Below are 12,192 nucleotides of genomic sequence, written 5' to 3'. Positions count from 1 at the left end.
GCGTCTCTTTGTGTGAAGTTATGAAAAATCTTTTATGAAAGGGGAGCAAAAGACCAAGAGAAAATAGCTGCACAGGGGGATTTGTGTTGTCCCTATAATTTCTGGCCTCCTTCCCTGGCTTTTATGAAGTAGTGGCAGATAATCCCTCTTTAGTGGTGGAAGAGACAAGAACCTCTTTGGGGTACTGAAGTAAAAGAAGAAACCTTTATCCTCTCTTCTCTTGCCAGCTGGAGTAGCTCTTCCACTCACTGCTTGCCACTGATTTGTGACCCTATTCAAAGTCACCTATCCACATATGACAAAATGTATTCAGTTTTCAGAATCCTCAATTAATCAGGGACAAATCCCTCCACTTCATAGATGTTAAACGTTGTGGGTTCAAGAATAAGAACGCTGCCCTTATTACCAACTTATTACCAAGCCTCAAGCAGGAACAAGAGGATATATTCTTGATTTATTGAGCTGGTAAATTGCCATAGATTATACATACTGCCATTCAGTTCTTCCTACCTGACCCTCTCTCTCATTCTCTGTTTTCTTGATCCAACACTGCAGGGGTGCTTCATCACTATTGTAATAGTGTATGCACAAAATCCGCTTTGACCATTTGTCTTATTTTGAAAGTTCAAGTCAAAGCTCAAGACACATATTCCTTATAAAAAAAAAAAACTAGCATGTACTCAGTTTGCAACATGAGGTATTCTAATGACACTTATAGTAACTACTTACAGAAAATATGTTTAGCCGTTTTGTGCAGCAGAAACTCTGAAATAACACATTTTAAAATTCTGTCATTGAAACAGTATGTATGTGTGGCCTATGTGTGGCCGAAGCAGAGCAGAATAATGTCATTTGTTCTCTCAGTGCTTCTCTTTGCTGGGATTACCTTTCCTCTATAGGGACAGAGGTTACTGTGATGTTGTTGCCCATGCTCTCATGAGTAAAGCTGATGCATGCAGGGATGTGACCGTGCATGTTTTTGCTCAGTTCGGGTGATATCTCTTGAGATTGCAAACTGTGGAACTGTAAGGATGTTTATATGAGCAAGGCAAGCCGAGAACAAAAAATGTGTACAGACTGTGTGCAGATTTACTGCTTCTTCTTCTTTGCCTTCTTTTTCTTCTCCTTCTCACTTTAGGTGTCATTGAAGTCGATCATCTCCCTCTATCTCACTCTATCCCCATCATCCTCTTCTGTCACACCAGCCTGCTGTTGTCCTCCTTCAGTACATCCAAGAATCTTTTATGCAACTCCATATCAACATTCTTTGTCCCTCCAAACGTGTCCAAACCATCTCAGCCTTTTTTCCAAACTGCTCAACCTGATCAGTCCTATGATACTGTCACGGCGGGGTACGCCAGTGTTGTGAACAGGGCCCAAAAGCAGATGCGGAGAGAGGAGTTGCAGGAGCCTTTATTTTGGCTGAAAGCAGCAAAAACCATGAAAACTGTGGCAAACTATGAAAAAACTGTGAACACAATGATAAACTATGAAAAATGTGGCTAGAATAACAGACGACCTGACAATGAAACACAGAAAACAGGAGGTGATCAGGGAAAGTGGGAACACATGGGGAAACAGCAGAAATTAACATAATGACGGGACGCGGGAAGGGAAACTAGATACAATGAGCAAAGAACAAAAGACTCTTTCAGAATAAAACTCTTTCAGAATAAAACGCAGACATGACAACACAAGAACTAATAACCACAACCTAGCATGAGAAGCTCAAAAATGCAGAATAAACTCAAAAACGCTGGGTCCGAGACCCATATATCTTATATGGGTCTTATCATACTCTTATAAATTATAAAACCCTTACAAATCTTATCATGCTCAACTCCTGGATTTTGTCAGTCCCTCCATCTCCGAACCATACATCATAGCAGGCCTCTCTATCTTCTTGTAGCTTTCTCTCTTTCAATCCTTCTTTTGGAAATCACCTCTGACACTCATCTGCCTGTGCTTTCTTATTCGCCATTGCTCTCTTTCTCTCTCTCTCATTTGCTGATTTTTCTGTTTTTTTCATTGTTTGTATGTTGAGTATTAAATTTTGATTTTTCCACTATTGTTCTTTCTGGAAAACAATGGAAAGAATACTATATCTAAGACTGGATCAATGATAACCAGTGACTAATAAGGAAGACTTGCCACAGTAATGTGTAAATGAGCCTTGGCAAATGATTGAATGAAATGTGAACACACTACTATGGAGGAGACTCTTATTCCATGTGCCAGTCTGCTCTGTGTATATGCACAATCTTGCATAATGAAGTAAAAATGTAGACGATAGAGTCAAAGGAGCTTGCAAAGAAAAGCGTCTGGACTTCTTTAAGTTGCTTGAAGACGTTTCACCTCTCATCCGAGAAGCTTCTTCAGTTCTAAGGTCAAATGGTGGAGAGTCCCAGATATAAACCTAGTGGGAGTATCCCCCCACAGAGGGACAAAAGGACACCCTGATGATCCTCTAATCGCCTGAGCCAAGGTGTGAAACTGGGTGTGGGTCCTGTGAGCGACCATCTTTGAACAGAGGCAGGGGTTTACGACACCAACTCTCTGCCATCTATAATCCAGTTTTGAGATCCCTTCCCAGACGCCTTAATGCCCACTCACATCCTGGGCCATCTGACCTCAGGAATTCGCATGATAAGGTGGGGCCAGGTTTCACAATGAACACACCCGAAACTCTGGCTGATTGGGACCCACACCCAGTTTCACACCTTGGCTCAGGCGATTAGAGGATCATCAGGGGGTCCTTTTGTCCCTCTGTGGGGGGTCACTCCCACTAGGTTTATATCTGGGACTCTCCACCATTTGACCTTAGAACTGAAGAAGCTTCTCGGATGAGAGGTGAAACGTCTTCAAGCAACTTAAAGAAGTCCAGACGCTTTTCTTTGCAAGCTCCTTTGACTACGATGACCTGGATGACTGAGAACCTTCACAGACATGTAGACGATAGACTTATCTACTGTTAAGTGGTTCCTAGTAAAAGTAATAGGTAATCAGTGCACAAATGGTTGAAGTAAATTGATGAATGCTCTCCTTGAGCCCACTGAAGTCTTTTCTTCAGTATTTTGTTCAAGCTGGAAAGATGACAGGAAGTTTTTAACTTATTCGGGAAGAAAGAGAATTGCAACATCTAAAGGAGGAGACATAAAAGAGGTGCAGAGATTAAAGTTTGATTATTTTTTTTATCTGGCCCAAAGATAAAATCAGGATGATTTGTGGAGTATTTTTGGTTGAGCTGTACTGTAAATCTGTCTTGCCTACTTTTTTTCTTTACCTTAATGCTTGTTTAGTTGTGGCACTCAGTTAACATTAGCAAGCCATGCCATGTCATCATTTCACTTCATTATGATAGATTTGTAGACCAAGTCACGCTAATCTGGTTGGGTTGTAAATAAACTGTCTGTTTGATATTTAGCAGATATTTTGGAATAACTGAACAAAATCTTTTGACCTTTGTTTTCAAGGTAGAGATTATTAAAATGTATTTTCATTTGTATTATGGCAAATTACTGGCCTTACAGGTAAAGCATACTGAGTTTAGTCGCAGCGGTTTGGCGTTTTAATTTGATGTATGACAGACTGTCACCATTTTAATTATTTTCAGAATTTTTAGTCAAACGTCAGCATGTCGAGAAAATAAAAAAGTGTGCATCCTTCTTTGTGTGTAACACTGACAGAAAGACAGCAAAAGGGAGAAGAATATAAAGAGTTCATTAAGACCTTCACCAAAGCAAATAAATCATTATCCAGGCTTTTTGTCTGTCTTCTGTTCAACAGGCAATAAAACACACATCAGATCCAGCTGATCACTGGCAAATCATCCCTGAGCCTCTTCAAGGCATTATCCTAGGTTTTATGCAGGACACACAACCACACTCGTTCGTAACACATTCACAAACCCAACCTCAATGCTCTTCCCACTCGTGTACATTGGCTGCCAGAGCTGTCTTTGTATCCCATCACCATAACAACTGCCTCTCTGAACGTTGTAAAAAGAAAAAAAAAAGGGAAAAGCCAAAGTGAATTTCTCTCAGTTTGACTTGGAGATAGTGAGAGTAGCAGTCGGCAGCTGCTCACAGCATGTCAGTGGTGTCTGTCTACAAGACACGGGCTTGTAGAGGCAAGCGGGTTGCAGATGACTTGGTGAGAAGAGAAAGGAGGTGTGTGATGTGAAATTTTGGAAGGTGTTGTATCGTGTGACTTTCAGAGCGTGGGATAAACAGTATATGATGCTGCACATGGTGAGTGTCAAATGGCTGCTGCTTTTTGTTCTCGTTACTGCATGTGAGTGCTCGTGTTGGTAAGCACGCGTTTAAATTTGTTGCGTTACATGTCTTCATTAAGTTGTGTGAAATGTAATGAGTTTATGAGTCTCGAGGCTTTAGTACATGCGGATATTATGTAATGAGAGAAACTGGAAGACCTTGAGAGAATGAAGGAGTAATGAAAGTTCTCTGTAAATCTCATTTGGGATGCTGCAGATATTTTATAATTACATCCTGGAGATGATATTAGGCAATCATCCATGTTTTTTATTGACAGTTTATGTGTTCAGTATTAAAATTTTGTTTGGTCAATTTCTCTCAATAATTCCTTTTGTCTTCTGTAACTACAGTACATTCTTATTGGTACAATTCTAGGCTTCACTTTTGCATTTTAGATTTATTGTTGCCCTGATTCGTCAGACTATTTTAATCTATTATGAAGTGTTAGCACTGGTGCCTTGCTCACAGCTTCATTTCTCGCTTTATACTCTACAGGCTTGCACTCGTATTGGTAAAGGTGATGAATATTTTTAATCATAAGTCACAAAGGAAATTAAGTGTTGTGTGTGTCTGTGTATTTTAGAGTGGATATGATTTACATGTGAGCTTGTGCTTCTGACTGTGTGCTTGTTTTATGAAAGTGGTTTTAAACATTAATTGTAGAGCCATTGTTGTGTGTGTGTGTGTGTGTGTGTGTGTGTTAGAGCTGGGCGATATATCGAGTTTTAAAAAAATATCGATATATTTTTATACGAGATATAAGATGTGACAATATCTTTTATATCGATATAGTCTATGTTACGTTAAAGCTATACTTGTGGAGCCGCAAGTTTGCCTCTCTTTCGTCCACTTTTGTCTTTACGCAACGTTACTCGGCCTCGCCCCTCCTTCACTGAATACAACTCCCCCTCCTCCCCCATCGCTTCACCTGCAGGAAGCGACAAGACGGACACGGCAAATCTCCGTTAATGAGCTACTGCGCATCGACCCGTGCGTGGGGCTGGACGCCGTCAACGTGTTAGCTAGCTAACCACGCTAACGAGCTAACCACGCTAACGCCATGCAGCCCAGAGGCGCTGCACAGCCTAAAATCCTTTCATTTTCTCAAAAGTTGACAGCGCGCCTTATGTATGAATTCTGGTTGTGCTTGATGGCTGCGAACCGATTTTATGTGGTACACAGCGCTCAGCAATCTGTCAAAAAATGTTTTAGTACGACTTTGGTAAGCTACGGAGCTGCACCGCTTGATGGACTGTCAGAGCATTACGGCTACCGAGGAGCCTCGCGGAGTGATACGTACTGTGCTTCAACGTAATATTACCCTACTGTGTATAAGGACCATAAATGGCACCTGTTAAGAGACGTGGTTACGAAGAGGATTTCAAACTCAATGCTGTCAGTCACAGAGTAGAAGTTGGGAACAGAGCAGCTGTGAAATCTGTCTTTGTTATTGTGCTCAGCGTCTTTTAGTTTACATTTTGACTGCACAATTGTGAGCTTTTTGTTATGCACAAAAACAACATTGTTTTCTTTTATTTATGGAGCATTATTATTTAATAAATGCTCATAATTTATTTTTGAGTAAATTTTATGTACATCTATGCTCTATGTTAATAAAAGTGCCTGTGTGACATCTGGGACACAGCTTTGACTAAGAACTCTCTTTTTGTTCTTACTTTATGGCTTTAAAAAAAAAAAATCGAGATATATATCTTATATCGCCATCTAGGTAAAAAATATCGAGATATGAATTTTGGGTCATATCGCCCAGCCCTAGTGTGTGTGTGTTATAACCATTACATCTGAACTCAAAATATGACGTTAGCCTCAGGATCTCATTTTCTTGCCGCTAATCTCCAAAGGAAAACTCTCCCTATCAGTGCTGTTTTGCAGCTCTGTCCATTTCTTTTTTTGGTCTGTCCTATAATAGCTTATATACCGTATCTTCTGAACATGTTCCATTAGCTTGCCATGACTGAACAGAAATAAAACCTTCAAACACAGAAGGAGAGTAAGCAATGACTTCAGCTTTCATCTCTGGACTGCATTATTAAACATCCCCATCCACAGGAGTCTGACATCATCCAATCACAGCTGTTTTTTCCTCCTCTTCCCCTACTCCCCGTTCCCTTGTCTCCCTCCATTAGGCAAACCTGAAGAAATTCATGGAGTATGTGCAGCAGAGGAACATTGAAAAGGTCTCAAGGTTCCTGGAAAAAGGCCTGGACCCTAACTTCCATGATCCAGACACAGGAGGTGAGCAAGTCTGCTAAGATTTCCATCCCTGCCATACTTGAGTTTACTTATTGTTGATGATTGTTTTTCTCCATCCTTGATTTGTCATTTCTCTCCTTCTGTCTTCATCACAAATGACCATATATGGATTTTCTGAAATAAGCCTTCTGCATAGCGGGTAAAGCTGGATTACTCTCTTTGCTAATCTCCTCGTGTATATGCAAATGTTTGTCCAGTCATAAAGGAGATTTCAATGCTGGGTGACCTGTAGTGTAGCAGATGAGCTGCGAAGTGAGGGAAACATGAGAATAGGCTGATTTAACACCAACTGGAAGCAGCCAGCAGACAGGAGGGTGACAATCTCGACTGAAAAAGGCAGTGATCCAACTGCAGAGTCATTGAAAATGTAAAGCCACAGACAATTTTGTCCCAAAAAAAATGCAGCGATTCAAGTGGTGGATGTTTTGGGGGAAGAATGCACAATAATGTCAGTGGAAATAAGCTGAGTTTTCAAAAGAGTTCTTTGCTTCCTTGTGCTTGCAGAATGTCCTCTAACGCTAGCAGCACAGCTGGAGAGCTGTGCAGAGCTCATCAAGGTGCTGAAAAGTGGAGGGGCACATCTGGACTTCAGAACAAAAGATGGGATTACTGCTCTGCACAAGGCCGTGCGCAGCAAAAACCATACAGCACTTATAGTGAGCACATTTCACACGTATATACAGTTCAGCCGGCTCAACCACATTCATGCAAACTCCCCGTCTAGAAAAGGAGAATGTATGGGCAGGTAATGTCTGGCAGCAGGTGCTTGAGCTATCGAGCACAGAGGGCACTTACTAAATGTGTGAGATTGAACTTTGAATATGCTGACATAATCACTGAATCACTGAATGGCCTTGCATGTGTCTGGTTTGAGGAGGCTTGTAACCCAAATGAAATGGGTTGTGTGAGTCATGTTTCCTGTTGAAACTGAACTGTTGAAACTGGAATGAGTTATTTCCACTTTTGATACCACAGTTATGGTATTGAATGATCCTAAAGATCCAATAGGAGAGAGTTACAAATTGCAGTAGCTACAGCCTAAAAAGTACTGCCAGCTTTTTCCTGAGCCTCTCAACAAGCCTTGATTGGATGATGTCAGCTTTCTACTGGCTTTCTATTATAAGCCTACAGTAGCTCTTTAACATAAACAGGTGCCTGAACATGCAAGGTTCAGCATTTGAACACACAAGAATTATAAATTTAATGTTAAACAGTATAAAGAACTGGCAGCCTGTCCAGTGTGTGCCTGATCTCTCAGCCTATGACAGCTTCATGCTATCAGCTTATGACAGCTTCATGCTATCAGCTTATGACAGCATGAATGGATGGATGGATGGATGGAATTAAGTGAGACCTTTAGGGTGACAGAATTCAAGAATTGGAAGGAAAATAAGTGGGAGGAAAGGAGGATGCTGATTAGGGCTGCCACGATTAGTCGACTAGTCACAATTACGTCAATTATCAAAATCGTCGAGGACTGATTTAATAGTCGACGCATCGTTTGAAGCTTTGTAAGATCACAAAAGCCGCAGGAATAAGTAGTAGGATTTAAGAGTGTAATAACGGACTGAAACAGAAGATGGCAGCACTGCATGTACAAGGATGCCAGTTGCCGTTAAACGCCAAAGAAGAAGAAACTGTGTCCCAGAGTTCATAGCGCGGCCCAGCGCAGTTTCCAACAATGGCGGCAGCTAGTTAGTTTTAATGTTACTCTTATTATTCTTTCTGGGTCACAAAATAAACGTTTAACATATTTTCAGATGAGAATGTAGCTGTGTAAACCTCAAATATCTGCTCAGTTTATCAAGACACCACATATTTTCAAAAGCGCTCAGACGTTTTCAGAGATGTCTGTTACCCACTAGCTTCTTAGCTAGCCGGGGTTACAGGCTCACTAGAGCCAGTGGACTCGTTTTCACACCCACTGCTATCTTTCGCTACTCAGGTTAAACATATACAAATCACTTAGATAACTTAAAAATCTTATTGTTTGGCTTTTTTCAGTATTTTATTTGTTCCTGAGTAAATCGGTTTGGCTGAGATTAAAGTTATAGTTTTTACACAGCTGAATAAACGTCAAGCAGACAACTGATTATCAGAAGTGTGAGATGCTCGAGAATATACTCCGGTGTCCAGTTATATTTTAGATAGCAAGGAGCAGACGGCTGAGTTTATTAAACTCCACCGAAGCAATCTGCAAACTTCATTAAAATTTAATAAACTATCATCTTGTCTTTATTTTTAGTTAGCACATATCTTAAACACTTAAAGCTGTAAGCTAATGATAGTCATATAAGAGCAGATGCATTCTGGTGCAATAAGCTGTATGTTTTATGTTCAATGGATGCATGATCTGATTAGTCGACTAATTGCAAAAATAATCGGTGACTAGTCGACTATCAAAATAATCGTTTGTGGCAGCCCTAATGCTGATATTCTTAGCGTCATAACAGCAATAGAAAACAACTTTAAAAAAGCTTTTATCTTGTATCTTTAACTAGTAAAGTGTAAACATTAACTTGTATTTTAATTCTTATTTATTATTTTTGGTTATTGTTATTCATCCATGCAAAGGTCTCTTTTATCTTCCCATTTCACTGTGAAAATTCAACCAAAACTGGTGACTTAAAACCTTAAACTTGCCTCTTTTCCCACTAGACGCTGTTGGACTTGGGTGCATCTCCTGACTATAAAGACAGCAGGGGGCTAACTCCTCTCTACCACAGTTCGATGGTAGGAGGAGATCCCTACTGCTGTGAGCTGCTGCTGCACGATCATGCACAGGTCGGCTGTGTGGATGAGAATGGCTGGCAGGAGATACACCAGGTAATACACAGTAATACACACATTACCCTAACCCAGACCTTCCCAAAGTGTGGGGCCCGCCCCCTAGGGGGGGGCGCAGAGCCATGGCAGGGAAAAGTGGGGGGAACAAAACGCTTGGACACTGCTAGCACGGGGCGCCTACAGAAACGCAAAGCAGGAGATGAAGCATAGCTGAATATGTTTCCAAACCAACTTCATTCTAAGCCAAAGACTAGAAAATATGGTGAAGCATATCTTCCCTTTGGTTTCACCTGTACAAGTGCCAAGGTAGGTCTCCCCTGCATAATTGGTTTTCCCTTCGTCGGGAGCACGTGCTGGGCTGTTCAAATCAGGGACAAACAGTATCCCACATTCTTGATTTTTAGTTCACAAACACTTGTTGTAATGACTAATTACTCCTGACATTTTGGAGATGTTAGCTCTTTATACAGTAAAGTTACAGCGGGATACAAATAATATCAGGCAGTTCCTGCCACGATTTGTTCCCCTGGTTCAAATCACGGACTAACAGTATCCTACAGCTGTTTATGTGTTTAAACCCATTTTGCACAGAGAGGCATTTTTTGAAAAATGTATTGATAACAATGTTGAATATTATTACACAGGAAAAAAAACAACTACAGGTAAAATAATTACACCGTGACGCCTCTGCCTTTCTAAATGGAGGGACAGTAACTCTGTGTGTATGTAAGCGTGTAAAACCTGCAGATAGTCAGATTAACAGTAACAGTATTTTGTCTCTCTGCAATTCATCTCATGTAAACAATAACGTGGCGCACAGCGTGACGTGAAAAAAGGCACATACCTTTGACGTTGCGCGACGAACTCTGTATTCCTCGTCCACACGTAAACGCAAAAAGGGAGTTTTAAAAAATCTCAGTTTTCGGTGATTCGAAACGCCGTTTACGTGTGGATGAAACAGCTGCGTTTTCAAAAATACCCGTGTAGGTGCGGACGTAGCGTAAAAGAGTTAGTAGTTTATTTTATTACTACCTGTCATTTATTGCAGTTTACTTGTATTTGCTTAATTGTTTACTAAATGTTTGAGGTGTGAAATAAACCGCAGTGGAGCAAAATATGGGTGTGTGTGGTTGGAGGATGTGTTTGTGCGTGTGGGGTGGTGGTGGTGGTGGGGGGCACGAACATTTTTCTTGTAAAACAAAGGGGGGCCTAGCAAAAAGAGTTTGGGAACCACTGCCCTAACCCAAACCACATGTTTACCCTAAACCAAATTAACCACAGCCAAATAGCTGAATCTTAAGCCTTAAACCTCTCTTTGAAATCTTCAGGACAGAAAGTGTCTTCACTCTAATGGTTTTGGACTTAAACTGTTCTGCTCAGACATGCGCACTTGCATGCACACACATACACACAGATAACATTGTAGGGCTGTGTACAGACTATTTTATAGTTTTGAAAACCTGTGACTCTTTATATAAAATCAGTTTAACAAAAGCATTGTATTAGGGATATACTAGCTCTATCAATAGATTAAAAAAATGATGTAATTAATCTCACAATTTTCTGTAATTAATTGCGATTAAACGCAATTACTTGATCAATAGCCTGGTTGCAATTACATTTTTTCAACTTTATATTTAAGCTTGTAACTGACATTTATGCAATACAATAAAGTAAATGCAGAATAAACACAAAGAATGTATCCTTAAATTCAAAGAGAATTTGAATAGATTTCTTGAATCTTTTAACACAGGTTCTCTCCTGTGAAATACATCTTTTTAAAAAACCTATATACTGATAGGTAAGTATACACTAATATATAACATATACTAGTGCTATCAAACAATTAAAATGTTTAATCAGATTCATCACAGGGTTACAGTGGATTAATTTTGATTAATCACAATTTAAATCACAATTAATATTTTTATTCTGTCGACACTTTATTCACCTTTAGTCACTTACAGTTATTTACTCACGTATTCAGTCAATGTAATTTTAAAACTGTGTATATACTGTATATTTTAAGTTGTTTTTTTTTTTTTTTTAAATCTCATTCTTATTGCCTCTTTATGCCATGTCCTTATTTTTAGCATCATGCTGCTCTGTTGTATCTTAATTGCCCCTTGGGGATAAATAAAGTCTCTCTGATTCTGAGTAAATATCCTTCACTTTTATTCTATATTAATCTAATTTCATTTTGCATGAGCAAACAGACTCGAGAAAAAAGGGAAAATATACGCACTTAACATGTTTATTGAACATCTCGAACATTCATGTTAACAAAATGTATCCACTCTCTCTCTCTGTCACTCTTGGGGAGGCGCTTCAAGTCCTTGAAACCAAAGCTTTTTAAAGCGCGTATTCGCAACAATAATTAATAGGTCAGTAGTTTGTTGCAATCCACTTGGCAATTGTGTCAGTCAATATGTCAGAGATAGACTTACTGAGTCCCCGATGCTCCGTGAGTGGTTTGTGGCAAGCTGGCTGACACTTTAGCCAAAGTCCGAGCAGCATTCCCGATTAATGTGTGCTTCGCGTCAATGTGATATTTTAAGCTGGAAGTGCTTTGGTGAAAAGAAAATTCCTTCTTGCACAATGTGCATAATACTTTATGTCGGTCGACTGTTCTGTCTTGTTATTTTTTTAATACTCAAATTTCCCGTCGATAGGGCAAATGTGCATTTATCATCTTCCATATTGAGTTGATTGTTTCAGCTGCCCGTCACTACCAGATCTACTGCCCATTTGCGCACGTGCGAGGCTAACTCTACTTGGACATTGTAATCGCGTTGACCGTAATGGCGGATTAGTTTACGTTAACACGTTAATTTTGACAGCACTAGTATATACTATC

General features: G+C 40.0%; 1 protein-coding gene across 7 annotated transcripts in view; it reads left to right on the top strand.

Moving 5' to 3' along the window:
* The window catches only part of shank3a (SH3 and multiple ankyrin repeat domains 3a), a 251,799-nt gene that overhangs the window by 138,296 nt on the left and 101,311 nt on the right, over positions 1 to 12,192 (top strand). For all 7 annotated transcript variants that reach the window (XR_013969459.1, XR_013969460.1, XM_080863845.1 and 4 more), the window contains exons 6-8: positions 6,422 to 6,530; positions 7,053 to 7,204; positions 9,207 to 9,374. Coding sequence is in view for 5 of the 7 variants with exons in the window: in XM_080863845.1 (XP_080719971.1) it covers positions 6,422 to 6,530; positions 7,053 to 7,204; positions 9,207 to 9,374 (429 nt within the window). In the remaining 2 variants the exon portion in view is untranslated. The remainder of the gene's footprint in view (positions 1 to 6,421; positions 6,531 to 7,052; positions 7,205 to 9,206; positions 9,375 to 12,192) is intronic.

Source organism: Rhamphochromis sp. 'chilingali' (genome assembly GCF_963969265.1).
Source record: "Rhamphochromis sp. 'chilingali' genome assembly, chromosome: 2".
NCBI lineage: Eukaryota > Metazoa > Chordata > Actinopteri > Cichliformes > Cichlidae > Rhamphochromis > Rhamphochromis sp. 'chilingali'.
The sequence above is the reverse complement of the archived record's forward strand: the minus strand, read 5'-3'. Positions and strand labels throughout refer to the sequence as shown.